A 14,389-nucleotide genomic window follows, 5' to 3' on the forward strand; every position below is an offset into this window, starting at 1 on the left:
AGGGCTATTAAAAGGACCATCAAACAAATGAAATAATCACCACTTCCACAGCAACTCTAACTTCTTTAGAACAGTCACGTTTGGAAATCTCAGCATGAAACACCCCATTGCCAAATTTAATGATGAAAGAAATCCATCAAGGTCCACCTTGTGCATCCCTGAAGTTTCCCTTAACATGGCATTACGTTGCACAGTAGGTTACCTAATTCTCTGTATAATACAGCAAAACATTTCTCAGCTGATGTGGACTCTCAAGTGAAGCATTTAGGAACCTATCAGACAAAAGGACACAACTCACTCTGGACAGGTCTTTCTCTCTCCCACATCCATATTTATCTGCTTTTCCCTCAACTTCATTCTATAACGATTACAAAACATCAATAAGTGAAGGATTCCAATATTAAAGTTACAAAATCTCAATCATAACTACAACCACTCTCTCCAACTTCACTATTTTAGTGCCTCCACAGAGGTGCAAGGTGAAAAATAAAGATCTCTCCCTTTGTAGAGTCAGATGAGAAGAAATAGCTGTAGGGTCTCTTCCACCTCTACTGCTAACAAGAAAACACAAAGCAGCATGAGGGTGGCAAGGAACAGGTTGCCCAGAGAAGTTCTGGAGGCTCCAACCCCACGAGTGTTCAAAGACAGGTTGGATGGTGCCTCCAGCAACCTGGTCCAGTAGGAGGTGTCCTTGGCTATGGAGGGATTGAAACTAAATAATCTCAAAGGTTGTTCCAATCCAAATCATTGCATGATTCTATGATCCTCCAGGAACAGGACAAAAAACCATTAGTGATTACTACAACATTTAACTTCAACTCACTTATGAATATAGAGTAGTTGACCTCCACAAAATAAGTTGATTTGCATTTGGTCACCTTTCTTTCCATTAGCCAGCTGTCCCAGACTAGACATCCTCCCTTCTTACCCCTCCAAAGCCCACATTTCTGACTCTGGTGTTACTATGAAAAGACAGATCAGCCCAGTATGTACAACAGTATCGAGTCTCAATCTGCAGAGGTATGGAGATCCCAGTTCCATCATCATCATATTTAAGTAACTTTTAGCATGCACTTTTTTTTGCTTTGGGAAGAACTGGGCATGGATACCCATGGCAGAACCTCCTCTCCAGTGGTTTAGAGCACTATGAACTACTACTGAGAATGGGTTTCCAGTGGTAGAACTTTGTTCCAGAGTTCAGTGATCCTTATAGACTCAGACACAAGAACTAAGCACACAAAACCTCCATCTCTCCTGTCCCCACTTCAACATTCTACTACATATTTTATCCCACCCTCTCAAAAGGACCTTCCTGGGGACAGAGTAGGGTGGGGGAAAGGGTACAGTACTCCATTTAATGAGAGAACCTATAGGATGTCTTCCTTCAGGAGATGAACCTGAGAAAAGGGAACAGCATCTTCATCCATTCCTGCTTTCAGTACCTGAAATGAAGCCTTAGGAAAGGGAAATTTTCCCCAGAGAAATGAAGCAGGAATTAATTGGATCCAGAGCCACTTGGCGGACACTGCCTTTGTATACACTTAGCAATGGGAAGGGCAGAACTTTCCCAGGAGTCCCCAGCTCACTCACAGCAACACTGGACTCTTTGGGGGGAATAAAACCTCATATTGTGGCTTTCCCCTTCAAATAAAAAAGGCCACAAATATTCCACTGGAAAAACTTTAATCTTCCAAATATGATTACAAGAAAGAAAGGACACAAGCTCTTTGATATTCAAGGTAGAAACACTCTGGAGTCTCTGGTGCTCGCTGTTGATACACCTTTTGAGTGGGAACCAAAGCAGCACCCACTTAGAACCTATCAGAAGAAAAGGTATTTTTTTCTATTTGTGCAGAGGAAAAGGCTAAAAGCCCTGTCATATCTGTCCCTTAAGGAACAAAGCACCTCTTTTCATCATAAGCCCAGATGCCTTTCAATGGACATCAGGTTTCCAGCACAGAAGACATGTGGGCATGCAATCCCACAATAAATCCTTTGTCTTTTGAGAGACTTGAATTTCATAGATCAGCTACAACTGGAACAACCCAAACTTCCCTCCAAACTAGAGGCAAGAAGAAGAGTTTTCCTTTTTCTATACACTCATTTTTCTCCCTCAGCCCCTCACACTCTCACTGGCAAAGAACTAACTCCTGTTGAACTTTCACTGAAGAAGCCCCATTGCTCTGTTTCCTTTTGGGCTTTTGGATTAAAGTCAGTCTTGGTATTTTATATGGACTCTGTAGTTCTTGACTTTTTCTGCCCTCTGGTTGTGCAATCTCAGCTACACTCCCTCAGGAACATGCCACAGTTTCAGAGTGCCTCTATATCTTGGAAGATAACAAGCCCTGAAGCATATGCCAAAAGCTACACTTTTTCAAGGAAGCTTTCCAATGACATTCTCAAGTCCTGTGGACTAAGGCAGGTTTCACTATGCATCTCAGTGCTTCCCATAACCAGGACTGCATAGAACTTTCTACCCTAAGGAAGTTAAAACAGCCCCTCTCATTCAAGGTACTTGAAGGTTTGCACAGCAGCAGCAGACAAGACAGAAGCAACAAGATCAACCCCTATTTCTGTCACACACTTATTTCACAAGTTCTTCTTGGACTTCAGTTTATCTCTAAGTCAAATAGAGTTTGCACTCCCTCTGCCATGAATTGTCAAGTTGATTAAGCCTAAAAAGACAGTAAGAAACCCTATACATAGAATACTATTCTTACACAATCATCGAATGGTTGGGGTTGGAAAGGATCTCTGGAGATCATCTAGTCCAAGCCCCCTGCTAAAGCAGGGTCCCACATAGCAGGTTGCCCAGGATCACAACATCCAAGCAGATTTGGAGTCTCTCCAGAGCAGACTCCACAACCTCTCTGGGCAACCTAGTCCAGTGGTTCAGAACCCTCGAAGAAAATCATATTGCTGAATATTCAGTAATTCCCCGATTGTTGAATGTCTTCTCCAGACAATGGCCCTCCAGGATCACAGCATTTTAACACCTTTACCATCCTGCTCTCCCTTAGCAGCAAGGTAGGCATCCATCTCAGAACAGCTGTGCCTCTTCCCCACAGGTCCCACACACAGCAGGGAGACAGGAGCATGCACAGTATTTTGACTGAGCTATGGAAGCTCAGCCTGCCCAGGCTCCCTGAAGAGAAAGGAGAACAGGCTATCCTTCAGATGCCTTCCAAGCTTCCCTGGACTCAGCTTCTGGAGAAGGTCCCTCCTTTCCTCACCATAAGGGTAGTGAGGCACTGGAACAGGTTGTTCAGAGAAGCTGTAGAGGCTCCAACCTCAGAAGTGTTCAAAGCCAGATTGGACGAGGTCTTGAGCAACCTGGTCTAGTTGGAGGTGTCTCTGCCCATGACACAGGGGTTGTAACTAGATGATCTTGAAGGTCCCTTCAATCCAAACCATATTGTGATTTTTGTTCCCTGCATTGAGACCTGGAGGGTGCCACAAAGCCAGGGACTTAGTCACTCCTCTTACTGACAAGATGAAACTTTATTCAATTCAAACTATCAGCCCCAAGATGAAAAGACAGGACGCTGCTCAAAAGTGCATTACAGGACATCATTTTGTAAATCCCCATCTTTAAAAGTATGTGGACATGGCAGCTGTCTAAATCAAGACCCTCTAGCCAGTCCTCACTGTATATGCTGCTGAGGTTCTCAGTCAATTATTCTCTTTTATGGCAGTCTGAAAATTCATTAGTTATTTGTTGAAAAAGGGCCACAAATCAGAACAGGCCCCAAGAACATGGTAATCACTCCAGAAAGATATACTGGTGATTAACAGTCTGCTCCAAACAGGATGACTTCACTGCAATTGCTTGCAATCTGTGAGGCAGCAGGGTGTTGAGGGACATAGGACACAGAAAGCAAATCACAGAAGTTTGCTTTTGTATTAATGAAGTACTACAACACCAATCTTCTCTCTTCTTCCCCAGGTACAGCAGCTAATTTGAGATTATAACAACAGCTACACATGAGAGTAGAACATAATGATTCAGTGCAATGTGGGCAAAGGTCAGAGCAATAAATAAAGAGACATTGTGTGATTTTAATCAAATTTACACACCAGACTCTACACACAAACACTGAGATTAAAGCCGACCCAGCCCCACTCTTTTATGGAGGTAGCTGAAGCATCCCAGCCTCTGCTGTTTTTCAGTTAGATTCCCAGGAATGCTGCCCACTCACACCACTTCCACATGCACATTTCTACTCCACGTGTAGAAGTGACCTGATATGCCATTTAAGGACCACTGGCAAGGAACACATGGCTCTGAGTGGCCAGAGCAGCATGAGCAGGAAGGTTGCAAGCCCTGGCAGGGGCAGAGATGCTGACTCACTCTACAACCTTGACCAACTTCCCTCATCAGCTGAAAACAGAACTACACCAGGAAACAGACACTCTGGCTGAGTTTTACTCCTCTGCACAGGCTGTCAAGCAGGACAGCCACAGCAGGAGGGACAAAGCCACATTCCCTGGGCCCGTTCTGCCAGACAGATTGGAACCTAGAGGACTCACTATCACACCTGCTCCCATCCCATCCCATCCCTCTCCTAAACTACTTGACAGGAAAGAAAGGGAAAAAAAAAAAACCACCACCCACGAAAAAACCTCAACCAAAAAAAAAAGAAGAAATTAATTTTGTCACTGGCATATGCTGTGGTGTGTCCAAGTGTTATCAAAACTACCCTGTTCTTTATTTTCTTTTTTGTTCTGCTTGCCTTTTTTTTTTCCTCCTCTCATTACCTACTTTCACCAGTGTAAACTCACCTCCATTGTCTCATTTTGCTTAAGACAGCATGCTTAACTTCCTCTCACACACCAGTGTAGCAAAAAGTAGCTTTAACTCCACATGCCCCTTCAGGTTCCCTCTCAAGGTGATCAGTTTCCCCAGGGGCAACAAGCACTGGACCAACAACACAGGTCAGCAGGTCCACAGGCAGATAAATCAGGCAAAAAAATGCACTGAATGCATAGGTTTTCAGATGGAACAGGGAAGGGAGGGTCAGCATAAGACAGAGAGGAGGTACAGCACCATTTAAATCCAATGCAGACACTGTCCAGTCTTTACAGACCAGTTTTGGTATCAGACAGACCAAGGACATCACAGCAGCCTCTATGAGTCCTGCTCTTTTGCTGTAACCAAGCACAGGAAACAGAGCCTGCATCTCTCAAAACAGCTGTGCAGGCACAACTAGTTTACCTCTGAGCAGGGACAGTCAGCTGGAACTGCTGCTAACAGAGTGCCTTGAGAACAAGTCATTTGTTTGGATGACTACCTAAAGCTTCTTGTTCTAAAGACAGTTTTCTGTCTTTCTGTACACACAAAAAAACTGAGGTAAAAACATCCAGTGAATGTTACCTCTGTGACATAGAGTATCAGTGGTCAGAGAGTGACCCACAGACCTACCAGTCTCACAAGTAGTGATAACAGAACTCTTTAGCAATTGTTATAAATAACCAAAATAATGAAAGCAGTGAGTGAGAGGCATACTAAGCCTTTACTTATAAGGAGGGCTTGAAACAAGCCTCACAAAGAATCTGCCCAGCTCACAGGCCTGCCTGCCAAGCACAGGAATCATTTAAGGCAGGCCAATGTTCAGGAATTCCAGCTGAAGCACGCTCTGAGGAGATGGCATTCATTCTTCTCTTCTCATGAAGTACTTGCAGCACAGCACACAGGTGAAAAAGCAAACAAGTTCTTCTTTAAGTGCTGCTCGGTGGATCCAGAAACAAAGCAAGATGGGGTTAAAAAGCTGCAGAGACCTCAGAATTCCATAGGCCTGTGAAACACCACCTTAAGACCCCTGCTAAGCCATCCTGGAGAAAAGTGTTAAAACTCATCTTACCTTTAAAGTTGCCAATGAACAAGCCAGGCAGAATCTGCAAGAAAGAAAAATAGCATCAAATACAGATATCTTGTGGTAAGACAATTTCACAAAGTTCAATTTGCATACAGGATGGAACATACTACTTTAGTAGACTATTGTCAAATATGATGTAAAAAGCTCTGACAATGTTTTGTGCCTCTTCATGACCCTCTCAAACTCCACAGCCTTAGGCAGGCCACTCTTTAAGAGCATTCATTGACAGCCATGTGGAATCACATCATGAAGGCTCTCCAAGGACAGAAAGTGGTTTACAAACACCAAGCAGGTCTTAAAACTCACCCTACCCACCGCAGCAGGTTAAGAGTTACCCTCAAGACACTTCAGACAGAAAAGGTGATTTGCCTAAGGTTGCTAAGCAAAAGCACTGCAAAACAGCATCTTTTAAATCTTTTAAGTCAAAGCTGTGCAAGCCAGGGCTGCAGCACTGTGGGTGCTTCCACGGGGGAAATAAAGACTTGTGTATTCATGTAGAAGGTGAACCGATGGAAGTCCTTGAGTTGCATGTTTCTCCCCCAGACAGAATCATAGAATTTGGGCTGGAAAAGACCTTTAAGATTGAGTCCAGCCATTATCTAACTTTGCCAAGGCTGGTACTAAACCATGTCCCACAGTACCACATCTGTCTTTTAAAAACCTCCAGGGAAGGGGATTCCACCACCTCCCTGGGCAAATCTGTTCCAGTGCTTGTTAATGCAGTGAAGAAGTTTCTTCCAATATCCAATCTAAATCTCCCTGGTAAAACTTGAGGGCATTTCCTTTTGTCCTATCACCTGTTACTAAGGAGAAGAGACCAATCCCCAACTTGCTCCAAATTCCTTTCAGGAGCTGCAGAGAGCAAGGTGGTCTCCCTTCAGACTCCTTTGCCCCGGGCTCAATAACCCTAGTTCCCTCAGCTGTTACTCAGAAGACCTATTCTCCAGATCCTTCACCAGATCTACCTCCTCACCCCAGCACTCCCAGAAGCCTGTACAGGTCTCACAGTCCTTTAAATGTGGATTTTCAAGGTCAGTCTGAGAACCAGGCTGCACAGTCTGAGGACATGTGCATGCACACACAGAGCAGCAGGTGACACTGTACTGCTATCCCTCCCACAATCCTCCTAGCTTGGCAACAGCAGTAAGGACATGAACACCCCCAGGCACACCTAATGCATACTTTGTGGCAAAGAATTTCATTCTCTGCCACCTGAGGTCTCTGACCCACACCTGCATCCTTTGAAGAGGCCAAAACTGTGACAGTCAGACTGTAGGACCCACTTCTTCGGTGCATGCAGAGCATACCACCAATACAGACACATCAGTGCTGACTTCCCAGACCCTTAGCAACACCCAAATGTCACCACAAAAGCAGCAACAGTCTCTTGGGTGCAGCTATTTCAAGGGAAAACTCCACCCTTTTCCCCCCCTCAGTCTGATAACCGTGAAGTTACAAAAGTCATGAAGGACTTTTCAGCGGGGATTATCGCCCCAGCCTCCACTTCACTGCCTCCTCCCTGCTGAAAGGCAGCCCAGCTTACCAGGCAAAGGTTAGCAGGCCAATAAAAGGGCTGCAAAACAGCATTTGACCTGCCTTAACTCCAGGGCTTTGAGCCGATAGCACCGTTGTGTTGACTGCTATCTAGCCTTGCAGAAAACAGCAAGGCTGCAGCATTTCTCCCTGTGCAAACATTCCTCCCTCTCAGCTTTGCTGGCTGATCTCTCTCCCTGCTGTGTCACACCAGCTCTCACCATGGGCTCAAGTCTGCCACTGACATTTAAAGACCACTTCTCTGAGACCCTTCACTGTACCTTCAACTTCTTACAAATTAAGGGCTGCATGACAATACAGGCTAAAAAAGAAAATGGCACTTCTAAGTTCTGCATGGATAAGTGCTGACAGCTTTTTCCCTTTTCCTTGAGTATTCATTTTTTCACTTGCACAAAGTCAATATTCATATACCAGAAGCAAAAAATAAAAACACCGGGTCAGTTTCCAATGCCAGATTATCCAGCAGGGAATAAAACCCTTCCAGCATCCTGCTGTCCCTTTCTACATGCACAAGACTCACGGTCACATGAACCAGCTCATTATTTTAAACACACTTGATGACTCTGTTGGCAAAGCAGCCCAAAGGCCACCACCTCCGGCAAGGAATCAGAAGCAAGAAGCTGCTACAGTGAGTGGAGTACCCCAGGGCCATCACCAAAGGCCAAAATCTACAAATAAAAACTGTGCTATAAAGCAAAAAAAAAAAAAAATTATGAACAAATTTCACCAACCAGGTCACCCCACCCAGTTGCCTCAATTTAAGCTTAAAAAATTAAGACATGAAAAAAGCCTCTCTGATATTTTTAAGTAGCTGTCTGGTATTTCCTGTCTGCAGCACAGATCTCAGCTCACACCACCACTACTGCAGACTACAGTATTTTAGACTCCAGGACATCATTCCTGCATCAAATACATGCTCTCAAGAGAGGATAAATGCCTGAATTGCAGTCACAGTCATTAAGGTTAGACATCATAAATTAAAGATACCGAGAAACACTTGAGGGGGTTGCAAAAAAGAGGCTTCTTGGATCGTCCCTGGAAAGAGAGAAGAAATCCAGACATCTCTATTTGTGCATCATGAAGCAACACGGAACACTAGATAGGAAATTAGGACACTGTGCAACCAAGGCCAGATGTTACCCCTGCTGTCCTAGTCATTCTAGAAGCAAGAAACATTACTATGGGTGAAAGCTACCTGGAAAGAAGTGAATCTTCATGCCGTGCTGACTAACACTCCAGCACTAGACTATGTCTGGGAACTTTCAGCTGTGTCATCTCACACTGCCTTCCGTAACTGCAACTCTGGGCAGTGCAAAAATAAAGGCCGCTGGCTGCTAGGGGCGTGTGAGAGAGAAAGGGTGGGAGTCAGAAGAAAAGACAAATAAAGGGGTTGTTTTTGTGAACTTTTCAACCACTTGCTTTATGAATAAAAACAGCAACCTCTTTCTATCATCTGAAACATTGATAAAATGGCCAGGGACTAAATAACAGATGTAGGAGAATGTGGTAAGGACCGCAACGCTTGTCTCTGTGCCTCACATGAGAACGGCTCTCATTCTCCACCGTGCATCAATGCAACAGACAACAGTTACTCCAGCTACTGACTCTTCTCACCAGACCTCTCTGAAACTACACCTCTCTGGAAAACGCCTTCAGGGACTACTTTGTCATGGTCTCCTATAATAAAGACTAAATCCTTGCCCAACACTGCACCCAACACTGGTCCTAGTACTGCTGGACACCCCATAAAAGCTCATCTTTTTTTTTTATTGTGAGGACAGCAAAACACTGCAGAGGAGCAGATGAGCCTACCTTGTGCAGCAGGATAGCAATATAGATCAGGGAAAGGGATTTGCCACTGATGTGAACTGATGCAGATTCACTGGCTTCTACAGAACTGGTTGCATTATCTCTAAACATCACACTGATTCACATTTCTTGTTAATCAGCTCCTGCAACAATCAGGGATTATCTGCCCGTCTTGCAGAGGTAACCTTCAGAAGTTAACATCAATATCAGGCAGTTAACTGTAACAGGGTGAGAACAAGAATTAAACCCTAAACTAAAAGATCTTTGCTAAGCATATCTTGCTTGCAGATAATCAAATCTAAGTGCTGCAATCTCTCGTCACCATCTCAGATGCTAGACTTCAGCTCCTGGAAAACATCTTCATAACTTTCAACTGCCAACTAGAAGTCAAATTAGATATTAAGCATGAAGACACATCAGGCCACCCAGACAATTTCCTAAGTGAGAGCCCATTGCTCCTCCTGTACATAAAAAAATGTAAAAATAAAGCACTGAAAATGAATAGTGACTATGTCAATGCACTCTCACCAGCCAGTTCTCCTCCTCTGAGCAGAAAAAGGGTGTTTACCATGCTTTCAGTTTAATTTGGGAAAAGTCAGGAGGCTTTGGTGGGCTTAAGGGAAAACTTAAGCACAGTTAATTTTAGAGAAGAAAACTACCAACAAAAGACAAACGCCACCTAGAAAGACCAGGCCTCCAGCCCTCAGTCAGCACCAACAGCCACACTAAGTGAGGTGTGATCACTATTTGCTAATAATGCTTCAATATTGTATGACAGGAAAACAGGAGGGGACTGTGCTACCAGGAACAGCTCATCATCCAAGAGCAGCCACAGCAGCTGTAACGATCTCTGGAGCTTTTCCTTATCGTGCTCATTATGGGTCACCACTAATCCTCTTCCCCTGGCATCAGTACACAGAGATTCCCTAAATTAAATAATCCACCATCGGATAAGCTGCTTATTTTCTTCTACCATCCACATATAGCTCTACCACAAAGAGCATGCTTCAGTGGGGAACCAAGAAAATTTGTATTGAGACTACACTGCAAAGCAAATACCCACACAGCACCACCCCACTATTGGTGTGGATGACCCCACACCTCCCCCTGCCCTTCCAACATTCGCTGACTCACAAGATCAAAAGGAGCAGATGATCCAGGGGCACATTCTGAAAGTGGCAAGTACCAGACCTAAATGCAGGACCCCTACAAAAATAACCCTTGATGGCTGATACCCAACGTGGCTGTAGCCTCCTTAAAGGAGGCAGCTCCTCCCAAATTGCTAAACATTTCATCCTCTTGAATGAGGGGAAGAGAAAAATCAAAAAGTGCTATGCTTGCCCTACAAGCTTAAAATGACCAAATGGGTCAATTCCTTCCCCGATAGTAGCACAGCAAGATACAATGCAGATGAAGACTGCTAAACATCAAAGCACTGATAAATGCCCCTTACCCCCCAGACTGCAACTTTACAGTGTTCCATTTCCTGTCCCTCTAAACATTTTGATAAATTCAAACATTCCCAGAAGAATACTACAAACATACTCCAAAAAGTCTCTCCAGCTGTGTTTCTCCCTAACTGGGCACTCCTACAAGGTACATCCAAGGAGTGGCTACCTAATATAGTATCCACAGACTGAAACAAAATATGACAAGAAGGACCAAGGGATACTCTACCTCCTACCCACTAACCCACCTGGACTAACCAACATAATCCTTCCCTGCCTGGAGTTTCTATTTCCGTGTCTCCCAACAGGATGAACAGGCATCACCTCTCAGGAGGCATACTAAGCAGTCGGGACATTCACCAATCTGACTTCCAGGGACAAGACCTAGACAACTTGTGAGCTGCTATTTCTAGCTCTGCTCCACTTTGTCAAAGGCTACACTCACAGCAACCCTACTCCCAAGATACTGAAAGCAGGATGTTAGAAGAGATGACTCAACTTCTGTTCCTCATAGCAAGCTATATATAAAAGGCTAGTGGCCACCACAGTTTCAAACCTGGGGTTTAAACAGAGGTGGAGATAATGAGAAAAATCACAGTTGTCCCTTAATAACCACCACAACATGCAAGGGGAATCAGCACTGACAACAAGCTCTCACAGCCAAAGATCCAACACCGTTTGCAGAACAGATCCACCTTCCTTCCTTGCTGCCATCTCCACTGGGAACAAGAGCTTTCCTGTCCCACCAGCACCCGAAACAGCCCTCCATGGGCAGCCCGAACCCGCCGGCTGCCGGGACAGAGCCCAGAGGGGCGTCTAGCCAGCCACCGTAGTCGTGTTTCGGGGACTGGGAATAAGCAAACTTAAAAGGATTTATTCGCGGACAGACCAACGTTCCAGGTCCTGCCCAAGCCGGACGGGTGCCGGCTCTGCCCCAAGCAGCCCCATGAAGCACTCTCAGTGGGGGACACAGAGAGGAGGGGCTAAGGAAAGCCTGAAGCACCGCGGGAAGGTGGGGGGGAAGACGGCGGTCGTTATCGACCGTTGGGGGCTCACTTCACCCGAGGAGGGGAAGCCCAGGCCAGCACCACCGAAACCAGGGCCACCCCCCACTCCCCGCTTCTCTCTGCCCGGACTGCGGCTGGGGAAGAAGGCGCGCCCCGGGGAAACGGTGGAACCCCGGTCTCCTTCCCCCTCCCCCCCCCCCACCCCCAGGCCAGGGCGAAGTCGATCCCCAAAGCTGAAAGGACAAAACCATCTTAACCCTTGGTCTTTGTTCTGAAAGCCCAGGGGCGAAACAAAGGAGGGGGGTCACCGGGAAGGGACCGCCAGACCCGGGCACCGCTGCAACATGCACTCACGGACAGGAATAACGACAAGCGAGCGGCGTTACCTTGTTCATCCCATTCCCCATGGTTTACGAGACCCGCACGCCAGCACCGCGGGAGGAACTTGTCGTCGGTTGCCGACTACCGAGCTACCGGCGGCGGGTCAGCGCGCATGGGGCAGTGCTTGGCCAGGGGTGACTGGGACGAGCTAATTGCTAATTAAAGATGATGGCTGCGGCTTGGGAAGGCTAAGGCGCATCCCCTCACCCGCCCGCCCGCCCTGGCCGGGGCTGTCTCCCGGAGGCGGGTTTCCGCTCGCCCTCCCCACCACCACCGGGAACAGCGAAGACGCACCACCAGGAACTACCTCCTCCCGCCCCGCCACACGTGCGGTTAAAACCCCAGTGCGGGTCTGATACCGCCCTGGGCGTTGTAGTCCGCTCCGCCCCGCCGTTCTGCCGCCGCCCAACCATCGTACGCCTTCGGGACTACAGCTCCCAGCAGCCCCCGCGCTACCGCCTGGTCCCCCACCTGCGGCAGCCGCCGCAGCGGCGCAGCCAGGCCTCGCCCCGTGCCTTGGGGGGTGAGTAAGCGCGGGCGTCGGCGCTGTCCTCGGTGGGAGTTTTTTCACAGCTCCCAGGTATGAGGCCGGGGCTGCTCGCCCACCTCAGCGCTATCGGTACCGGCTTTGTCTCGGCGTCAAGCGGCTGTTTCAGCCTGCCGCTTGCTTGCCCGTGCGTCCCGGTTATGCCGATGCCCAGGCGGAGGAGAGACCCGGGAAAGCAGGGCCTCAACAAGCAACCTGTGCCCTGTCTCAGTGTGCTGCCCGCATCTCCTGCTCTTTGATCCCAGCCGTGCTGCAGGTGCAGCCGGCTGGCACATACACAAATCTTAGAATCACACAACCGTTTTGGTTGGAAGAGGCCTTAAAGATCGCCAAGTCCAACTGTTGACCCAGCGCTGCCAGGTCGCCGCTAGACCATGTCCCTCAGCATGACATCTACACAGGTTTTAAATCCTTCCAGAGACAGGAACTCCACCATTGCCCTGGGCAGCCTGTTCCAGGGCTTGACAACCCTTTCAGTGAATAAACTGCTCCTAATGACCAGTATAAAGCTCCCCTGGCACAAATTGAGGCTATTTCCTCTTGTCCTGTTCTTGTTCCTTGTTCAGACCCCCACCTCAATCCTCAGCATCCTCCAGGCTAAATCCCAACTCCCTCAGCTGCTCCTTCACATGTACTCACCAGTGCTGAGTATAGGGGGACAATCTCTGCAGCGGTCCTGGTAGCCACACTACCACTGCTACGATCCAGGTTACTGACTGCCACATGGGCCCGGATATGAGCTAGGTGGGAAGTTTGGCGTGCAGCAGGCCCCACTCCTTTCTGTGTACCTGGATCTCTGTCATGGAACTGTGACAGCAGGGCAGTAGGAAGCCAACACATACTTCAATCTGGCTTGTTTGGCATTAGGACCTTGATGTCGTCTTATGATTCCCTGGCCCCCAGCCTGTCAGACATACCAGTATGCTTGACCCTTCCTCAGCACACAGCAGAACAGGGGAACACTAGGGAGACATGGATTTTGCTTTTGAGCCATTCCTGAACGTCTCCCTCCCTGAGGCTCCACAGAATATGGGGCTGTTTTGTGTCATTATCAAGCTCAGAAACATCAGCGCAGTCTCTCCGTAGGGTGAGCCACCCAATTTAATATGCTGCACTTCTCCCTTCCCTTCAATACTGCCAAAAAGCATCACAGTGAGCTTTACCTCAGACACTGGCTTTAATATTTAATTGGCAAACCTCTCCAGAACATCATTCACTTTATTCTCACACCATGAAAAATATAACTGAGGTCCAACTGGTATGAATCACAGCTTGCCATAATAACTACTAAACACATCCTGCTCCTAAAGTGAAGGAATTCCTTGTCAGCAACTCTGGCAAACAGTTTCTTCTTGTGAGACAAAAGGATGAGCGATAAATAATATCCCTGATTACTGCAGGGATCTGTGTTGTGTGAAGAGGTCAGTGATAACTAGAAGGTGTTGCAATCAATATGCTGGAAATCTGGACTCATCAGTTCCTTTCCCCATAACTCAGTTTCTCATTCTGTAAAATGCAAGTAGCAGTATCTCTGACCTTTGCAAATAGCTCATCCTGCAGTGCTTTTTTGGATTAGAATTTTCTTGCATGTGCATGCATGCAGCTTTTGACAGTGAAAGAACAAAAATTAGGGTGGGAGAGTGTCAAGTACCAAGGTGAACATTGTATCCTTGTCCTCTCAGGTCTGTCTAAAGGGGATTCCTAGTACCAGGGCCTGACCTCTGTTTCTTGCCAGTTATTTAAAAGACTGAGCTAGAACAGAGCTAA

The 14,389-nt window shown here is 46.8% G+C and overlaps 1 protein-coding gene across 1 annotated transcript in view; it reads right to left on the bottom strand.

Moving 5' to 3' along the window:
* Positions 1-12,201, bottom strand: part of DUSP22 (dual specificity phosphatase 22) — a 40,189-nt gene extending 27,988 nt beyond the window's left edge. Inside the window, exons 1-2 of the mRNA XM_054381534.1 lie at positions 12,081-12,201; positions 5,862-5,895 (exon numbers count right to left, since the gene is read on the bottom strand). Of these exons, the coding sequence (XP_054237509.1) occupies positions 5,862-5,895; positions 12,081-12,101 (55 nt within the window). The 5' untranslated portion in view covers positions 12,102-12,201. The remainder of the gene's footprint in view (positions 1-5,861; positions 5,896-12,080) is intronic.
* Between the last annotated feature and the right edge of the window lie 2,188 nt (positions 12,202-14,389).

Source organism: Indicator indicator, chromosome 6, assembly GCF_027791375.1.
Source record: "Indicator indicator isolate 239-I01 chromosome 6, UM_Iind_1.1, whole genome shotgun sequence".
In the NCBI taxonomy this organism is placed as follows: domain Eukaryota; kingdom Metazoa; phylum Chordata; class Aves; order Piciformes; family Indicatoridae; genus Indicator; species Indicator indicator.